This window comes from Phodopus roborovskii, unplaced genomic scaffold (assembly GCF_943737965.1).
Source record: "Phodopus roborovskii unplaced genomic scaffold, PHOROB, whole genome shotgun sequence".
Lineage (NCBI taxonomy): Eukaryota > Metazoa > Chordata > Mammalia > Rodentia > Cricetidae > Phodopus > Phodopus roborovskii.
In genome coordinates, this window is record NW_026125052.1 from 799,019 (window position 1) to 819,581 (window position 20,563).

At 45.0% G+C, this 20,563-nt stretch overlaps 1 protein-coding gene across 13 annotated transcripts in view; it reads left to right on the forward strand.

Moving 5' to 3' along the window:
• Positions 1-20,186, forward strand: part of Synrg (synergin gamma) — a 77,204-nt gene extending 57,018 nt beyond the window's left edge. For 3 of the 13 annotated variants that reach the window (XM_051182018.1, XM_051182332.1, XM_051182469.1), the window contains 7 exons: positions 81-244; positions 1,216-1,269; positions 1,968-2,064; positions 5,146-5,294; positions 17,783-17,893; positions 18,281-18,316; positions 19,402-20,184. In XM_051182018.1, coding sequence (XP_051037975.1) covers positions 81-244; positions 1,216-1,269; positions 1,968-2,064; positions 5,146-5,294; positions 17,783-17,893; positions 18,281-18,316; positions 19,402-19,533 — 743 coding nt within the window. In that variant the 3' untranslated portion in view covers positions 19,534-20,184. Of the gene's footprint in view, positions 1-80; positions 245-1,215; positions 1,270-1,967; positions 2,065-5,145; positions 5,295-17,782; positions 17,894-18,280; positions 18,317-19,401 lie in introns of all 13 variants that reach the window. The other 10 variants (XM_051181812.1, XM_051181887.1, XM_051182187.1 and 7 more) reach the window with 7 other exon arrangements.
• Positions 20,187-20,563: the final 377 nt, after the last annotated feature.

The following is a 20,563-nucleotide window of genomic DNA, read 5'->3' on the forward strand; positions in this document are numbered from 1 at the left end:
GACATCACATCAGCAAGCAGGCCCCTGCTTGAGTCAGGATGAGTAACAGAACCTTTGTGCCTACTGTTCCCTCCACCCAGGATCACACAAGAGGAGCTTAAGTCTCGGGGATAAAGAAATAAGCCGGTCCTCTCCTTCTCCGGCCCTGGAGCAGCCTTTCAGAGACCGTTCTAACACTCTGAGTGAGAAGACGGCGCTGCCCGTCATCCGAGACAAGTACAAAGACTTGACTGGTGAGGTGGAGGTAAGATGGGCAGCTTCCTGAAGGAGCACCCCAGGAAAGAATGTTTTTCCACTTTCCCAGGGGAGCAGGAAGTGGTGGGGGGATGAGGAGGGGACACTGTCCACCAGATAGCAAATAGATCATTAGACGTAGAGGCTGGTAGTGTTAGCCCAGAATGAAAATGTGCCCTATGTGTGATAGCCGTGAAAGTCCTGGTGGCTAAAGTTGAAACTGTTCATGGGACTTGACAAGGAGAGAAGCATTTAAAAAAATCTTTTCCAGAACTTACCCTTTATCATCCTACTGAATTTTAAAGTATCAACATTAAGGAGAGGAAAAATGTTTTGAACCTTCTGTTTGTTTGTGGTATCTTAATTCCATCCCTGTCCCTTGTGATACATACAAGGGTACACACACATACACACGCACACACAGTAGGGAACTATAGAATAGAAAGCTAGGGCTGGAGAGATGGCTCAGCCTTTAAAGGCTAGGCTCACAACCAAAAATATAAGAGTGGAAAGCTGCAGTCTTATCCTGTGGGGTTTTGTTTTGTTTGTTTTGAGAGTCTCATATAGCCCTGGTTGTCCTAGGAAACTCTTATGTTGACCAGTCTGGCCTTAAACTCAGTGACCCTGCTTCTGCCCCTCCCCCCCCCCCAGGTGCTAGGATTTCAGGCATACATGCCCGGGCCTAACTAAAACTATAGGATGGCAGTAGCTCATATAGTAGGTACCTCTATGGTGAGTAGCTGGATAGAAGCTTACTTACACTGTTACTGACTGGAACAAATGAGGCAGTATTTAGAGAGGCTGCTGTAAAATAGGTCCTCTAAGTTCTATCTCTTGTCTCTTAGTGAGTTTTGAGTGATAACTGTCTTTTGCAAGCGTGTTTTCAATAGAAGGGAGTCGTCCAAGCCCTTTGTATTGAGAGAAGTCACAGAGGACCCTAAGCCCACCTGTTGAACTCAGTTCCTTTTATGAAACCCACAGGAAAATGAGAGATATGCGTATGAGTGGCAGCGATGCCTGGGGAGCGCCCTGGATGTGAGTATGCCACTTCTGTGCATCTGAGCACTGCCTGGCCTGTGTTGTCTCCTCCTTGGTTCTTTTGAATGAATGCAGGCAAACACGAGGGATGCCTTACTTCCATCACCAGGCACAGTGTGAAAATCACGCAGGGCTCTCGGAGAGGTGCTCAGTGGTTGAGAGCAGTGGCTGCTCTTCCAGAGAACCTGGGTTCAGTTCTCAGCACCCATATGGCAGCTCACAACTGTCTGTGACTTCAGTTCCAGGGGATCCAACACCCTCACACAGACATACATGCAAGCAAAACACCAATGCACATAAGATAAAACTAAATAAATTTTTAAAAAAAGAAAAGAAACCCATGCATCCTTCAAGTTTACAACAGTAGACACTGGCTCATTTGTCAGCCGTCCCCTACATTTGTCACTGTATTTAAGAAGTAGCAAAGTGGTATCATTACCTCTGGCCTACATGAAAATAACGTTTCGACTAAAGAACCTATTTCTCTCTCCCCCACTCTCTCTCCCTCCCACAGAAGTGAAGGATGGTTTCTTCAAAGTTAAAATTCAATGCAGAGCAGGTTTGTCTCTGCATAGGCACTTGCACACGCCAGTTGGGCACAGCTTTTCACGCTGGTTGGGTTTTCTACTCATGGGAAATTGATTTGCAGTGACCTTTCTTGGTTCTATCAGATAAGGTGATTTCATTTCTTGTAGGTCATTAAGAAGGCAAATGACACCTTAAATGGCATCAGCAGCAGTGCTGTTTGCACGGAAGTTATCCAGTCAGCCCAAGGCATGGAATATCTTCTAGGTATGTCCTGTGATATTTCACGTGGTCAGTCCGTGCCGTGTTGCGTTAGTGTCAGCATTCACTCACCCTAAGTTTATCCGGTCTGCCCTCCACCATATGCAGCCTCACTAGCAGCTGCTCATAGGTAAAACACTGACGTCACGGGCAGCAGTGTTGTACTGAAGGTCTCTGTAGTGAAGTTTTCCAGATAGATATATCTGGGTGGCTCAGTGGTTAAAGTGCCTACTGCTTTGACAGAGAACCAGAGTTCAGTTCCCCACACCCATGTTGCTTGTCTCACAACTAACTGCCTGTAAATCCAGCTCCAGGGGATCCAACACACTTTTATTCCCTGCGCCAGACCCTGCACACACATGGCATAAATTCACACAGATTTACACACATACACCTGAGTAAGAATTAACATCTTCAACCAGCAACAGGTATAATACATTTATTTTTATCAACGAACCTTAACTAGTAAGACATCTAAGTGGCATCATTTTATGGGCATCAGTCCCTCCCTGTCCTCTATGCATTCTTCCTCTCTGTCCCTTCGTGACAGAGACACATTCCTTACCTCCCTGCCTGTCTCCAGCTGTTAACATCAAACTTAAGCCCCAGTCTGATCAAGCTCAGGCTTCCCTGTGGCCTGGGCCACAGGCGCAGGGGACCTTCCCTCACCTGTCTGTCCCTTGTCAGTAACCCTTTCATTCCCCTCTTTCTCAAAAAAATCCCATCTCTTCTCCTTAGCCCTGTAACCTTGAGTGTCTTACATTTCGTTCTGTTTGCACTACCTCTAAGAGGGCAGAATGGGGGCTTGTTTTGTTCATCCCCACACCTCTGACCCCTGTCCAGTGACTGGTGACAGCGAGCATACTGTGTGTTCGCAGATGAGCTGCTAGTGAAGGGATGCAGGGCCAGTCACCTTGCCTCTACACTAGCCTCTTGCCCACACAGCCATAGTTCTCTCATTAGCTAGCTGACCCCTACTGCCCTCAGGGAATGGTGTCTTTCCTTTTAGGAGCTTTCCTAGAATAGCCATGGAAGGTTCTATTGGAACAACCCTTACTTTTTATGGCGGACAGCCATTCCCACCCTTCCTTTGGAGAAGAGGAGGAAAAGCCATGGTGTCGTGCAAGGTGATGAGGCTTGGAGTTCTCTAGTATTCACTAACAGTCTGGAGTGTGTGCCTGTCAGCTGCCTTAGGACAAGGAGGAACTTGGTACCTCTCCTCCTTGCTTAAGAATACAGCCTCTGGGGGCTGTAGAGATGGTTCAGCAGTTAAGATCTGTCCTTCCAGAGGATCCAGGTTTAATACCCAGCATCCGAGTGGCAGCTCACAGATGTCTGTAACTCCAGTTCCAGGGGATCCAACACCCTCATGCAGGCAAAACACCAATTTAAAAAAGAAAAAGAAAAGAAATAAAAAGAATTCCTTCTCTGCCAGGCATGGTGGTGCACACCTTTAGTCCCAGCATTTGGGAGGCAGACAGTCTGCTCTCTATAAAGCAGGTTCCAGGATAACTAGGGTAACAAAAAGAGAAATAATTCAACCTCATTAGAGACCACAGGAAAAGAACAGTCCTGCTCAGGCTCCTTCCCATAGTCCCAGCATTAAGGATGCTAAGGCAGGAGGATTTCTACTAGTTGAAGGCCAATAGGTTTCATAGTGAATTCCAGACCATCTTGTGCTGCAAACAAACAAAACTAAAATCCCAAAATCGATGCACTTGCTACCAAGCCTGATGATCTGAGTTTAATCACAAGACCTACATGGTGGGAGGAAAGAATCAATTCATTCAACTTGCCCTCTGACCTCCAGAGTGGCTCATATACCAGCCATCCCCCAACATACCATATACAAATAAGTAAATGCATTTTTGTTTTATTTTATTTGGGTTTTCTTTTTTGTTTGTTTTGTTTTTGTTTTTTCCAGGCAAGGGTTCTCTGTGTAGCTTTGGAGCCTGTCCTAGAACTTAGTCTATAGACCAGACTGGCCTCAAACTCACAGAGATCCACCTGTCTCTGCCTCCAGAGCGCTGGGATTAAAGGTGTGCGCCACCAACACCCGGCTGGTTTTGTTGTTGTTGTTTTGTTTTATTTTGTTTTGTTTGGAAGCTTGAGGATTCATCATGGATTACTCTTTGATAACATTAACATTTAGATTCTTTAAAACTTTATTTCCATTTTCAGTCAGTTAATGGGATTTCCCTGGTTCAACCAAAAATTCAGAAAGAAATCGGAACTAAAAGCCTAGTATCTCACACAATGTCTTCTGCTCACAAAATAGTACTATAAGCCTTGTTCATGTGTTTCATCCCCTCACCCGTCCTCTGAGGAGCTGCTGTTACTGTCTTGACAAGGCACACAGAGGTTTATAACTTGCCCCAGGATGCATGGCTGCTAAGAGAGGGGACAGGGATTTGAGCTCACAGTGCATAGCTCCGGAGTCCATGTTCCTCCTTAAAAGCCTCCAGCAGTATTGGGCAGCACAGTGGTCTGGTGATGGCCACAGTAAAGGCCTGGGGATGGGTCTATGACCACCCTAGAATGAGGAGGTGCTCAGCACCTCTTCTTGTTGAGACTGTTGGGCCTGATTGAAGACCACAGGAACAAAACCATCTGGCTGATGAACAGAGTGGCCCCCACAGACTCTTAGGTTTGACTATGTGGTCCCTGGTTTGTGGAACTGTCTGGGAAGAATTAGGAGGTGTGGCCTTGATTAAGAGACATACATGTTGGGTGGAGGTGGTTGGGTATAGGGGGATGCTGTCAGGCCTCAGAAGCCTCCTGCCATTCCCAGTATGTCCTCTGCCTCCAGCTTGCAGTTTGAGACATGACCTCTCAGTTGTTCCTGCCACCATGCTCTCACTGTGCAGTTATGGAGTGTAGATCCTAAGCCCAATTAACCAACTTTTCTCTAAGTTGCCTTGGCCATGGTGTTTTATCACAACAACAGGAAAGCAACCAGGACATGTCTGTACTCACCTACCCGTCTCCGTGCAGTTGAGTTCCTCCTAGTCAGTCATTAGCAAGTCGCAGCTCTGCTTTGCCCTGCCTGCTTTTCCCATACCTAACTTTCTCCTCTCTCCCCATCAGGCGTCGTGGAAGTGTACCGAGTAACCAGGCGTGTGGAGCTGGGGATAAAAGCCACCGCTGTGTGTAGTGAGAAACTCCAGCAGTTGCTGAAGGACATCGATAAAGTGTGGAACAACCTGATTGGCTTCATGTCACTTGCCACACTCACGGTAAGCCTGTGCAGCAGCTGCTTCTCTTTCCAGAAACCTGTTTTGAGGCAGAGAATATATTCTTAGGATACACTTCTGGGAGGGTGAGTGTGCCAGCTGGACTGCGTTATGTTGATGGAGGTCTGAGGAAGCAGTCCCAGGCTGGCTTTGTCATTCCATGGCCCACTGGAACTTGGGAGCTTCCCACCTTGGCAAAATAGAAGTGTACAACAAGATCTTTAGCTGTTATTAATTTGTGTGTGTGTGTGTGTGTGTGTGTGTGTGTGTGTGTGTGTGTGTGTGTGTGTATGTGTGTGTGTGTGTGTGAGAGAGAGAGAGAGAGTCCGGGTGTGACCTTGCCACAATGTGTGTGTGGAGGTTAGGGGACAACCATGGATGCCTGTTCTTACTTTCTACCTTGTGTGAGACAGGGTCTCTATTGTCAGCCTCTGTACACACTAGACTAGATGGCCCACCAGCTTCTGGAGGGAATATAGACGTGTACCTTACCACCTCCTGCTTTATGTAGGTTCTGGGGGTTGAATTCATGTCCTCTTACTTGCACAGCAAGCACTTTGCCCACTGAACTGTCTTGCAGCACCAGTCTTAATACTCACACATGCGAGTTTTACTAAAAAGTAATGATTTGAGTTATTACCCCTTTACACTTCACTGATTTATGCCCCCTAGTGTTCTAAAGAGAGCTGTGTGGTAGAGCATCATGTTGCTGTCCTACAGTCCACTCACCCCTGTTATTGATTTCCTTGGATGTGAATAGCTCTACTTTGAATAAACAGATGACTTGCTGCCCTCTGTGTATTACAGTCTCTCAAAGTGGATGGAGAAGGCCAAAATGTATGTATATGCATGCAGCCTGTGTGGCTGCTGCAACACTTTCCAGGTAGTGTAGCATCCATGCTACAATCTGTTCCATTAATCAGGCAAAGGCCTAGAGATTGAAATAAAATACAAGACAGTGGGTCATTCTGGCAGCTAGGATGCTGAATGCTGAATGGTGTTTATTGAGGGGATGGAGTGGGCTTACAGCACAATGGAAAACAGTCAAGGGTCAAGGATGCAAGTTCTCAGGCTTAGTTTTTCCCCAGCAGATGTGTGTTAGCAAATCAGGAAGAGAACCAAGAACTACTCTGGTGCAAGATGTTCCAGCCAGCAGCTTCAGGCTTTCTCAAGGTGCCTCGGGGGTCCATGCAGGGCCCCACATATCCCCCTTTCTTTTAATATAAACTATCGCCTGTCTTAGGCAGCAGAAGATGCTAGCATAATTCCTTACCCATCATGGGAGAGGTCACCCAGGCCTGTAACCTTCCTGTCTTAGGTTGGATATTTGTCCCCTTCTGCGGGTGATTAGTTCATCTGTAAAGTTCAGCCATACTTGGGCAGAGGCGTTCTATTGAGCTAAAGACAGTAGAATCTGCCTTGTTTGAAAGTTGGCCTGGGCCTGTCTAATGCTGTGGCGGTGTTGGCAGATCAGGCAGATAGCACCGAGGGCCAGGGAGATGAGCCCCAGTGAGAGACAGCTTGCCCATTCTCTAATTCATCTGCCCGCAAGTTGAAGTCCTTGTGGAAGGTCTTCTGCTCTGGCAGGTAGTACTCGGGTTTCACTGATGTTAATGATCTGCATGGCTAAAGCATGTGTATAATTTAAAAACTGATCACTCCAGGACCCCTGGAGAAAAGTAACTACAACTGATGCATCCTCAACTTTAGCAGGTGTAACACAGATGTGTGAAAGAGGGAGAACAAGAAGCCATGTGGGCCTCCCACAATAAATCCAATTGTTCCTATAGGGGGCTAGTTTGTACATTTAGTTTAAAAATGCCAATTTGTACTAGATAATCAAGGTGTTTTGGGTGGCTAAGGCTTCAGCCAATTCACCTGATAGTTGATCCACTGTGCTTGCAGTATTTACAGATTGGGAAAGGGCTATCCTTGAAACTGTTGCTGCAGTGGCGAAGGCGGCACTAGCAGCTGTGATCTCGAAATCTCCTTTCCTCTCTGCTGCACAAGTTGGTCATCTGTCGAGGTCTCTAGCATAGGTATCACTCCGGGTACGAGAACCACGACAGCTGTTGTTTATATATCCAGCAGCTAACTTTGACAGGCCTGCTGAGAACAATTGAGACTTCCTCCAAAATTAGTAGCATTATAGTTACAACCAAAAAGGGAGCCAGAACCCAAGTTCCTGAAATGAAGGTGAAACTCTTATCCTTTGGACTAAAATGTAAATTTATAGCTGCTTTACCCAAACTATAATTAGTGGTCAGAAAAAAGAGCCACACCTGTGAGCATCTGAGACCCTTCTGAGAAAGGGTAATGGCTAGCACCTGGCCCCCGCTCAGTATGGCTCTACAGAGCTGCATCCAATCACTAGGGGTGCAAAACGCTGTGAAAAACTCAAAACTTGCCTGAGTGAAAGGAGCATGGGGCCCATAAGCAGTGGCAGCCTCCTTAGGTTGTTTTAAATCCTTGAAATTTAGGGGGCTGTGCTCCCTAACCCTGTTATCCTGAGGACCCACTGTCTCAATCACAGGGAAAGCTTGTCTTTCCTAATGCTTCTACCTTGGTTATTAAATCTTTGACCTTCTCCTCTATCCCTCAAGGCACAGAGGGCCTACTAAAGGGATCACAAGAAAAGGGGTTGTGCCATGGAGGACAGCACTGCTCTCATCAGCTTCAGCAATTCTTTAATTGTTTAATTTCTGCTTCCAAAGTATCTTCATCAGTTACAGTAGGACTAGCATCTCCTAGTTGAGATCCCTCTAGATTTCACAGATCCGAAATCTTGTACTTCCTCAGAAGTCCTATTCATCTCTGCTATTTGTTCTTTTACTTTGACATTTTCTTAGGAGCTAATCTTTAACTAGACTACAAAGGGGAAATGTGACAATAGGGAAATTATCAGACCCCCTTCTTTATAAGCCTTTTGGAGACTTTTTTTACCTGTTCCCAATCAGGGATGTTGAAGCCTCCAGAGTGTATAAACCAGGGACTATGTTTTTCTAATCCGGCAATGAAAGTTTTAGCTGTCTTAATTTTAATCCTGGTGCCCTGTCTTTTCAATAGGGCCACTAATTGCCCACTGAGAATTTCCTTAGAGTTATTGGCACCCATCCTGCCATGCACCCTCATTCACTTACTTTGCAGGCTGGCCTCCGAGGGTGATCTCTCAGGTGCTCCTTTCTTCCCAATCTCAGTGGGACCTCCACGTGTAGCACCTGTGCTGCAATCTGTTCATTAATCAGGTGAAGGCCTAGAGATTGAAATAAAAGACTAGACAGTGGCTCATTCGGGCAGCTGGGAGGCTGAATGCCAAATGCCATTTATTGAGGGGATGGAGTGGGCTTGTATACTGACTTACAGCACAGTGGAAAACAGTCAAGGGTCAAGGGTGCAAATTCTTGGGCGTAGTTCCTCCCCAGCAGATGTGTGTTAGCAAATCAAAAAGAGTACCTATAACAACTCTGAGGAGCAAGATATTCCAGCCAACAGCTTCAGGGTTGCTCTAGGTGCCTTGGGGGTCCATGCAGGGCCCTACAAGATAGCACTTAAAGCCTTGCTATATTCCAAATGATAACTTACTGGTCCTGTTTCCATCCTCGTTAAGCTAATCACTTCTTTGAACCATTTCAGCACTCTTGATGGAATACAGCTGTCAACAAGTTTCTGTTTATAATATATATCCCGGTAAACATATCAATTTGTTTCCTACTATTATTATTCTCTCTTCTCACCTTTCACTGTTTAAATGTTCAAACCCATTCAGTTAGTCCTGTATTCACAGCAGTCAGAACTGGATACATGCTGCTACTCCTCCAGTTAATCAGTGACCCTATGAGAGGGTTGCAGCTCTCTGCAGGAGGAAGGAGTTCTTAGTGCCCTCGGGTGACAGCCCAGTGATAGTCAGCTGTCCCATTGTGTCCTAAACAACAGATCCCACTGTTGTTCTGTTGCTTCTGGTTTTACTTTATTAATTCCTAACGGGTTTAAATGAGGGGCTGAAGGGATGGCTACTCAGAGCTGCACACTGGGCCTCAAGACTCATGAAGGCTAGAGAAGTACTTCTACTGAGCCATACACCCCTATCTAGTTCTTTTCTTTTTTTCAAAAGCCTTTGTCTGCCATTACCAAGATGTTCTGTGTAAACTGTAAATCTGATTGTGTCATTTAAATTCCATTTAAAATCCTTCAGTGGGCTGGGCATGATGATGTATATCTTTAGTCCCAGCAGAGGCGGGTGTATCTCTGTGTGAGTTCAAGGCCAACCTAGGCTACAAATTGAATTCCAGGACAATCAGGGTTACACAGAGATACCTTGTCCCAAAAAACAATAGCAAAAACAAATAGTTTATTACTGGAGTGGGCCTCCATGGTCTTCAGGACCTCAGCCAAACTTCGTAGTTCAGCAGAGAGCTTTCTTCTTACTGAACTAGGTGACTTCTCTGAGCTCTACATAGTTTCCCCCAGAATACACTCCCAGTGCCCTTTAGTCTTAATCAAAGGCCTTTCCTATGTGAGTGTCTCTAGCCCATTTCTCTCAAACATCCCATAGTGCTTACCTCATTAGTTACTTTTCTTATTACAACAAAATACCTCATCGAAACAACTTTGAAGAAGGGTTTCATTGGCTCCAAGTTCATGGTGCCGGTCATCCTAGCAGAGAAGGCATGGTGTTGTGAACTCTTCCAGCTCTGGCGAGAGCTCCAGACAGCTGATCTCATTGTGTTGGTAGACAGGCAATGAAATGGTGATCTGTGGATGCTGGTCCTCCCTCTTTCTGTCTTTTGTGTTCCAACTGAGTCCCATGGTTCACTGTGTTCACAGCATAAAAATAAACTCGATAGTCAGGAGAGAATTGCTGGCAAGAGGACTAGAACGGATTTCTTCTGTTCACCTTCCTGGCTCTATGTGAGCCTGCACTTCAGATGCAGCCTTGTAAAAGCCAAGTGCATCCGAGGGCTCTCACATCCAGGGTCATTGCTTTGCTGATGCCACTTCTGAGCAAACTTCTCCAGTTGTTCCAAATGTCCAATCACAAAAAGAAGCCAGCAAAGTGTAGAGCATTGTTCCTTGTAAATGAGAAAAACCGGAAACCGTCTGAAAGCCCTCATCTAGAGTTAGTGAAATAAACTGTGGAGGCTCCTGGTATGAGACACTGTGGGCATTTCCTCAGGGAACATTTTCAAAATAACAGCATTGTCACCACATGGCTGGGAGAGAGGCTGCCAACATAATGATTAGTGATAGAAACCCGTGTTTATAAGTATTCTCTACCTTTCTCAACTATCTTTAATGACTATGTATTTCATTTGTAATGGAAAATAATTCTTCCCTCTGGTAGAGTAATTTCTCATTGCCTTCTCATACTTGATCCCTTTCCCCAAACCCCTTTTGGTTATCGTGGCCTCTCTCCTCCTTCACTTGTTCTGATGGGTTGTGCAATTGGCTGAACTGTGTGGTAGGGCCTTTAGCTGCATTAAATCTACACAGCAACTTAACATCTTTACTCTGCCACCATTCTGTCCTGAAGCAGGGAAGGACCAGAGGCATCCAGCATGCTCTATGCTTCATTTTACCCTGAAAAGGGTGAGTTAGGTAGGCAAAACCAAAGAAGTACAAAAGCTTTTTTGCTGGGGAGTAGATTGGCAGAACTTAAGGTTAATGAGAAAAAAATACCAGAGCTTGTTCTGGCACATAGTAACTCTGAAGTCAAGTCACTTTCTGTACCTTCCCCCCTGGATTGATATCCCAGGATAGCAGAGTGATTACAGGCCTCCCATTCTGCATTTAGATTTGAAAGTCCCTTGTTCTGGTGGCAGTCAGTTATCAAAGCTTGGAAAACTAGATCTCCATCCTTCCACCAGTCAGCCACCAGCCCTCCTTTTCTGGCGCCGATGGAGAAAGCAGACCAGGGTTAGAAAACACGTCTTTCCTTGTCTGGAGCTCTTAGTCCAGGTACATCAGCCAAGCTTCTTACCTATTTGTTTTCCAGTTAAGGTGCAGAATAACCAGGCAGTGTCAGGCCTGGTTGCTGGCCTGCGTTCACCATGTGAAGTAGCTGCTGTCCCGAGGGGCTGGAGAAGCCATTTTCCTCGGGGAACATCTTTCCCAGCTTCCCCTGGGTGTTGGGGAAGATGTGCTGCCACTGTTCATGGAAAGGACTTGCCTTCTAGGCCCTGCTTCTCACTCCAGGTCTCGTTTGAGTTCACACACAACCAAACACCCAAAACATTAGTAACACGGCACTATGAGTTTGTGACTTTCCCCTTCTGTCCACAAATGCATGGCACTGTCTGTATCATCTGTGCCCTGTCAAGCTGTGGACTATTTCAGCTTCATTATATACCTTCACAGTCTCTGCACCGCTGAAAGTTTTCACACCAAGCATCACTTTTGTCCAGACCTCTCCAAAGAAGCCATGGGATTTGATTTTGTAACTTAGAAGGAAGTTTTGTCATCTGTTTACCTAGAATATTCTGCTCCATTCACATCTGGCGGCTCTAACTCACTCAGCAGGGCCAACACATCAGGTAAATGGAGAGGGGGCTTCACATTCATGCCTTCTGCTCAGACTCTGTTTGCAAGCATCCACTCCCAGTACCCAGATCTAGACTCTCAGGGGTAACTGGCCAGGCTTTTTAGGCACAGGTCATGGCACAGGGATTCATTATCTCTCCTCTGCAATGCTAGGATATGTGCAGAGTGCTTGTGAATACTGAGTCTTCACTTCCTAATTAGCCATGTTCTTCTCTCGCCAGGGTAGCTGTGACAGAGCAATGGTAGTTCTCTGTTGAGATATTTGTTTAGGTTATACCACACCATTCCCTCTTGAGAGTGGGCAGACGGGTCCTCAGTCTATAAACCTTAACTTAATTGCCCATTGCACGAGGAATAGCATGTATCTCACAGATATGTAAAGTGTGGGTTGTCATGAATGAGACTTTACTGTAACAGAACCAACAAAGCTGTACAAATGCCAATAACATAAAACCCAGAGTCTGAATATGTCAGTCCCGCTGTGCCACAGCTCTGAAGACCTGGCAACCCTGGGTGAGATGCTCAAAGACAGCATGTCATTACCAGAGACAGGCGGGCTTGGATTGGCACCGAAACCTTGAGTTCTTAGCACCTTTGTTTGGTTTGGAGTAAATGAGCTCCTTAAGAGACCACATCACCATTCAGAGATTCATTGTTCTCAATCCACTACCAATACTGATGGTCACCATTCATGTTTGCCACTAGGACACTGTGGTGGCTTGGATGGCAATGGCCTCCACAGGCTCATAGGGAAGAGACACTATTAGGACAAGTGGCCTTAGCATAGGTGTGGCCTTGTTAAAGGATGTGTGTCACTGGGGGTGGGTTTTCTTTTCTCTCTTTCTTTCTTTCTTTCTTTCTTTCTTTTTTTTAATGCTCAAGTTAGGTAGTGTCTCTTGCTGTTGTCTTCTGGTCCTAATATGGAACTCTGAGCTACCTCTGTAGCACCATGTCAGCCCATGAGTTGTCATGCTTCCCATCATGACAATGAACTAAACCTCTGAGCCAGCCCCAGGTAAATGCCTTGGTCATGGTGTCTCTTCACCGAAATAGAACATTGACTAAGACGATTACTCACATTCTTCACATTCGTTCTCACTTTCTCACTTAGTCCTGGTAATAACATATGAGGTCAGTATCATCTCCATTTCTTTTTAATATGTATGTATGTATATGTGAGTGTGGGGGACATGTATGCCATGGTGTGCAGATGGAAGTCAGAGGTGGTTTTAGGAATTGGTTTTCATCATGAGGCGGGGTCTCTCTCATTCTACCACTGCACTCCAGGCCAGCAAGCTTCCAGGAGAGTCTCCTGACCGTGCCTCTCATCTCACTATAGGAATAAGGCACTCACCACTGCATCCAGCCTTTTGTGGATCCCAGGGATTAAATGCAAGTAGTTATTACACAAGATGAACACTTTTTACCTGCTGAGCCATCTCACTGGCCCTTAATGTTCATCTCTGCAGAGGAAGAAATCAGGGCTCAGAAATATCAAAATTTATTTGAAACTATAGAAATCTAGATTTTAAATCTATATCATCATTTTAAAATCCTTTCTTCCTACTATGGAATCTCTAGCTCTCAAAAGACCCAGCAGCACAGGAGCCAGGGTGTCTTTTAGTGGTTGGCAGGGCATGTACTGTTTTGTCTTGCTTTATTATGTTTTTGAGAGTATGTTTTATTATACTTGCAGCCTTGGTTAGATCTATTCCCCGGCTCTCCCAAAACAAACAATAAAACACCAGCTGTATTATTTCTACCTAAAATTCCCCGTGTGTAGTATTCATCACAGTGGGGATTCCTGAGCTAAGTAAAGCAAAGTATACAGTCCTGACTGCAAAATGTGACTTAATATGTTCTTGTTACGTGGTTGGAGAGACAACTGGCAGTTAGCAGCTCTGGCTGCTCTTCCAGAGGACCCAGGTTCAGATCCTAGCACCTGAAGCTCACAACTGTCTGTAACTCCAGTTCCAGAGGATCCAATACCCTCTCACAGATATAAAAGAAGGCAAAACACCAATACACATAAAGTAAATAAATAAATAATTTAAAAAACCTGAATGTTACATAGCAAAACTCCCGCTAATGCTCTGGGAGACTGAGAACTGAAACTCCCTCTTGTGGTAGAAGCAGGCATTCCTCTAGCAGGAAAAGCCATCTACTTCAGTGACTTATAGATGGATGCTTTGATGGTCAGGCTGAAGTAAAGGTCAGCTAAGCTTTTATCTTGTGGATCCGTTGGATCAAAGAACCTATTCAGCCCTGGGAAACAAAATTTTGGCATATAAAACCTAATAAGAGAAAAGAGACTGTTTTTCTCCAGATTTGTGGCCAACTGGAAGCCACACATGCATGCCTTTTGATTCCACTGTCCCTTGGTAATTCCTCCCAGCATGAAGAAATGGTGAACTTCAGACTGTTTACTTCCTTAATGATTCGAAATATCAAGATAACCGTATGCTTTTGATGAGAGCGTCTCCCCACCCTCTGCTCATCTTGCAAGCATCATACTTTAGAGACAACATCTTTACCATGTCTTCAGCTGACAAATGGCACTCTCAAACTTGCCACTTGACCCTGGAACCTGTTTTACCTCATGTGTCACCTTATGTGGCAATAATAACTTAACTTCAGAGTCTCCTCTGGAACTTCAGAAGGCTTGAAGCCCTGCCAGTCTACTTCGGGCTCCAACCCTACATCCTGCCCTCACTTAGGACCAAGATTCGCTCCCTACACTGCATGGAATGTAGCTGGTCACCCATAAGGGTCAAGGGAGCACATTTTATTTTCTTATTATAGTTCTGTGTGTGAGTGTTTTGCATATATGTCTGTGCACCACATGCCTGGTGCCCAGGGAGGTCAGAAGAGGGAGTCAGATCTCCTGGAACTGGAGCTACAGATGGCTGGGAGCTGACATGTGCATGCTGGGAATCAAACCAAGGTCCTCTAGAAGAACAGCCAGCACTCTTAACCTTAGAGCCAGCACAGTGGTTTCAAAGGCTTCCTTCCAGTGGTGTCATACATGACTCACTGGCATGACAGGTGACGTGGCCATGCCTAATTTCTAGGAAGCTGAGAAGCTTTTCATAGCATTTGTCAGAAAGGGAGAGCATGAATATTGGTGAAGAACACTGAACGCCACCATTCTTCCTGCTGCTTTCCTTCTACTCCACGTTTTTACTGGCTAAGGATTCAGGCTTACACACCATAGCTAGCTCTGGACTTGTCTGTGTAAGCAGGTCTTATATGACACACAGCTTCTTAAACTATCCCTAAACTCCTTTTTTACTTGAAGAATTTTTTATGTATATAAGTATATAAAACAGGTATGAAATCAAATGTTTACAGCTAGTAAATCATGAAGACATTTATTTTAAATAGCCTTTTGGTATACATATAATTTACTATTTACCAAAGATGAAAGCAAATATGATGAGAGATGTCATTCTGTAAATATGTTTCTCTTATTGGTTAATGAATAAAGCACTGTTAGCCAATAGGAAAGCAAGATAGGCGGGACTAAGAGACGAGGAGAGAGGAAGTAGTAGGGAGGAGAGTCAAGATGGAGGACTGAGAGAGTAGAATGCCAGCCCCTCTCTCCGGTAAGATGAAACTACGTGGAAACACTTAGATTAATAGAAATGGGTTAATAATTAAGACAGAGCTAGCCAATAAGAAACTAGTAACTGGCCTACAGCTTTATATCTAATACAGCGTCTCTGTGTGTTATTTGGGGCTGGTGCGGCTGTGTGACCAGGCTGGCAGGGGAGAAACTACTCATAACACAAATGTGCATATTGACGAGATTAATGTGGTTGTTTGTGTTTCATAAAGATTCAATCTTAGCCAAGCAGTGATGGCACACACTGTTAATCCCAGCACTCAGGAGGCAGAAGCATGTGGATCTTTGAGTTCAAGGTCAGTCTGGTCTACAGAGTGAGTTCCAGGACAGCCAGAGCTACACAGAGAGATCCTGTCTTAAAAGACAGACAGACAGACAGACAGACAGACAGACAGACAGACAGACAGACAGACAAAATCAATCTTGCTTAATATTTGGTTCTGTAGGATAAAGAACATCTTCACTTTTCAGAGCTGACTGATATTTCAATTTTACAGTTGTCAATGCTGAGAACACTTCACATAAATATGAAGTACGAAATGGCTGAAATATGTTTAAGGCTATTTTGCAAATTGTAAGAAATTCTATACTAGGTGGTTGGTGGTGGTAGATTCCTTTAATCCCAACACAGGCAAAGGCAAGCAGAGCTCCATGAGTTCAAAGCTAGCCTGATCTACATAGTTCTCAATAGAGTCCTAGTGAGTTCAATGACAGCCAGGGCTATGTAGAGAGACCCTTCGTCAAAAACCAAAACCAAAAAGAAACAACAAAAATTTATACTAATTCTCAAGCCAAAATTAATTTACTGTTCTTTTAATGAAATTCTAACCAACAATTCAACATCAGTTTTAAGTCAAACACTAACAATATAACCAAAGAATGATATACTGATTTAATACTTTGATGCTAAAGAATGGTGGCAGAAAAATATTGAAAATATTTTTCAGCTGTGTGTTTGTGGCACACATCTTTAATCCCAGAGTTTGGGGGGCAGAGGCAGGTGGAGCTCTGTGAGTTCGAGGCCAGCCTGGTCTACAGACTACTTCCAGGACAGGCTCCAAAGCTACATAAAGAAACAACAACAACAAACAAACAAACAAAAAACCAAAAAAAAAAAAAGCTTTCTTCTCCCCCTCTATAGTTAAAGCATATTGTTTCTATAAAAACAGAAGACTTTGTGTACACAGTAAGAACTCTGCAATTACAGCAGGGTCTGGGATCTGAGCAAGGTGTTCAAGGCAGCATTCACTGGCATGTGGTGGGTAGCATGTGCAGTGCAGGTTATAAGTCTAGCATAAAGGCTGCAGTGACATCACGTGATACAACATGGAGGAGTGCTGCCAGAAACACCTCAGGTTCATTAGCATTTGGTTCTGAATCAGTGTTTTGTGGTTGCATATTCAGAAACCTTTTACTGTTGCCATCTTTCTGAAACTCCCACATCCTGTTAAGTGACCCATCTTGGTGATCACAACCCACGGTTTACGAAGGTGGGTTCTGGGGCTAGAGAGATGGGCTCAGCAGTTAGGAGCACTTGCTGTTTGTCTTAGTCGCTGTTGTATTGCTGGGAAGAGACACCATGACCATAGCAACTCGTGAAAGAAAGCATTCAGTTGGGGCTGGTTCACAGTTCTAGGTATTTAGCCCATTGGTGTCATGTTGAGGACCATGCCAGCATTCAGACAGACATGGTGCTGGAGAAATCACTGAAAGTTCTACATCTGGATACACAGACAGCAGGAGGAGGGAAACATGAGGCCTGGCTTGGGCTTGTGAAACCTCAAAGCCCACCCTCAGTGACATACTTTCTCCAACAAGGCCACACTTCCTCCTAATCCTTCCCAAGTAGTGCTATTCCCTGATGACCGAACATTCAAGTATATGAGCCTGGGGAGGGGGAGGCATTTTTGTTCAAGCCACCATACTGCTTCACCGAGTGCCTGGGATTAGTTCCCAGCACCTACATGGTGGTAAACAACTAACCTTAACTTCAGTTCTAGAGGATCTGATACACTCTCTCAGCACCCAATGGCACTGAATACATGTGGCATGAAGAGACACTTGGACAAAACCCTCATACATATAAATGTTTTAAAAAGAAGCTGTTATGTGTAATGTAACTATGTTTTAATCTTTACTAAATATGTGACATACTTGCCAATCAAAGTTGATGGTCAGTTTACAGTAGCCTATAGCAGGCATGACTTAGAATTGTGGCCATGGGTTGGTGTCAAGTTGCACTTGTGTTATTAGCTGACTTAACATTATAGTTGACCTACACAGCATCAGAAATTGCTATGTCCTTACCCATCTTTCCTGTCATCCTCAGCCAGATGAAAATTCCCTGGATTTTTCCTCCTGTATGTTACGCCCTGGGATTAAGAACGCTCAGGAGCTGGCTTGCGGGGTTTGTCTCTTAAATGTGGACTCTAGGAGCCGGGTAAGTTCTTGACTTCCCCCTTCAAGTGTCAAGGTTCACCTCTAACATGACCTGGGGGGGGGGAGACAGCCATGTCTAGCCCACTTTATAATAAGCTCATTGACCAGAGATGGGGATTTGGAAGTCTGGAAAGTTCTGTAGAAGCAGATCTGTTTTTTCCACAGGGCAGTGGGGAAGCTGCTGAGGGAGGCAGGGGAGGGAGGGAGTCCTTCCCTCCCCACTGAGCACGCAGTTCACAGGGTCTCTACAGCATTCCATGAACAGGGGTTGGGGGAGGACATATCAAGCCTTGTGGATTTACCTGGAGGCAACAGACCTGTTCTAGGGATGTGGGTTGGGTTTTGTTTTTTTTTTTTTTTTTTTGACCTTATGGTTTCAACATTTCAGAAAGAAGAGAAGCCTGCAACAGAACAGCCTAAAAACGTATGAGCCAGTTACAGGTTACCTTAGTGTGTCCATCTCAGTCTTGTGTGTGATAGGTCAACAGGCAATTCTGTTGTTGTCCTGAACAGTGCCAATCGTGAATCCTCTACTGACTCATTTTTGTCCCCATGTTTGACCAAACCAACTAATGTGTCTCCGTGGAGCCGCTGCTGTCTCGTTTGCATGCTTGTGGCAGCTAGTCAGCTTCTGCTGTTGTCATTATTTTTCTCTGCCATGAACCAGCACCTTCTGGAAGACTAGAAGTTGTAGTGACACATGGAATGAATGAGATCTGAGAGCTTCAGAACAAATCATTTGGGTTTTAAGATTTTTATCTGTGTTGTTTAAGAACTCGAACTGCAGAGTGTTAAGTGGGTAACCTGAGCTACAGACGGGGCCACTGTTGAATGTCCACTCAGTTGTCAGCCCCCGATGGCATCAGGCCAGAGCTCCTCAACCTTCCTAAAGTTGAGGCCCTTTAATACCATTTCTCATGTCCTGGCGAGCCCCCAACCACAAAATTATTTTGTTGCTACTTCACAGCTGTAATGTTGCCACTGTTATGTATTGTAATATAAATATTTGATATGCAACCCCAGAGTGGGTCCTGGCTCACAGGTTGAGAACCATGGCATTCGCCCTTAAGCGTTAATATCAGTTGATTTCTAGTTCTCTTAAATGTTTTCAGACCTGATAGGATTGTAACCATCCATGGAACTCTAAGGGGCCACATGTTACAGTAATGGCAGCCTCCAGGGAGGGAACCAATTACCCAGAGCCCTTGGCTATTTTAGTTCCCATGTCCTGCTCATTCCCCTCTCCTGTAACCTCCACCTGCTTTTTCTGTGAAGATTGGGTCCTTTGCTGAAACTAGGCTGAATGGTACCCACTTTTATTCCTTTAATTAGCAGCAAAAAAATAAATAAGACTTTCTTACTTGGATCCTACAGCCACCTGCTCAGCTTTTGTCTGTGTGTGCCATTTGGGCCTCAGCCTCTGTGACACCTGGGGATTGCCTGTGGTGGCCGTTGACAAGCTCTTAGATGTATGAAGAACCTGACTTGACCCATATCTATTTCTGGCAGGCATTCAACTCAGAAACAGACAGTTTCAAGCTGGCCTATGGAGGACACCAGTACCATGCCAGCTGTGCCAACTTCTGGATCAACTGTGTTGAACCCAAGCCTCCTGGCCTCCTCCTACCAGATCTGCTCTGAAAGCTGCTCAGTGAAGCTCCAGCTGATGCTTGGTTCTTCTGTCAGATGACTCTGGGTGACAGGGATCAGTAAACAGAATGCAAGTACTGCAAAGTTCCCTTCCATCCACCTCTTCCAAGCATTCCCCAAGAGGTGGGGTAGAAAACCTGCAGTGGAGGTTCCCATCAGACAGACTTTGGCCTCTACTTCCCCCTCCCCTTTGAGACTTGAGGTAAATTGGTAGACCTAAATTGCACGTGACACTGGATGCTTGTTTGCTTATCTCTTCTGCTTTTTGTTAATGGTAATGTTGGTTTGATTTTTTTTTTTTTTTTCTTTTTAAGGATAGGGTCTTGATGCATGCCCCTGGCTGACCTTGAATTTATAGCAATCCTCCTGTCTCTCTGCCTCCCAAGTGCTGGATCACATACACAATTTCTCTTGTTCTCTTAAGATATTTTAAAATATGGACCATGGTTTTCTGTAAGGAGTAATCTTCTGCTGAAGTGTTTAAAATGTGAAAAAGTAACAAAAGAAGAAAAGTAAGTTATCCTAGGACTGGAATCCGCAAGTTTGTCTCCGGCCAATGCTCGTTTATGTCTCCAACATTAGGGTCCCATGAAGCAGGACATGTTTGTCTGCATTTTGCTTGTAAATATCTGAAATAAAAGGAGGTTGTGATTAAGCTGACTGACTGTAGTCGTCTCCACAGGACAGTGGCAGGCAAGGAGGGCATAGCTCCCTGTCCTGTCAAACCCTTCTTCCCTGAAACTCCCGGATCTCACCGAGCCCAGAGCCTGTGTCAGGCGCACGCCCTTCTCCTTGGAACCTTTACTGAGACCCTGCCATTTTGCCTCAACATCAAGACAGGCACAAAGCATGGTGTTTTTCCTCCAGACAAAATCTGTAGCAGCTGTGGAATGAAATCTCTTCGTAGCGACCTCTCTCCATATTGCCAATGATGGCTGGCTGCATAGCATCGAGCCAGCAATGCTGAACTTTGCGGTATTGCAGGAGAAACCTGAGAGTGGAGTTCTGGGCCTCGTGCAGT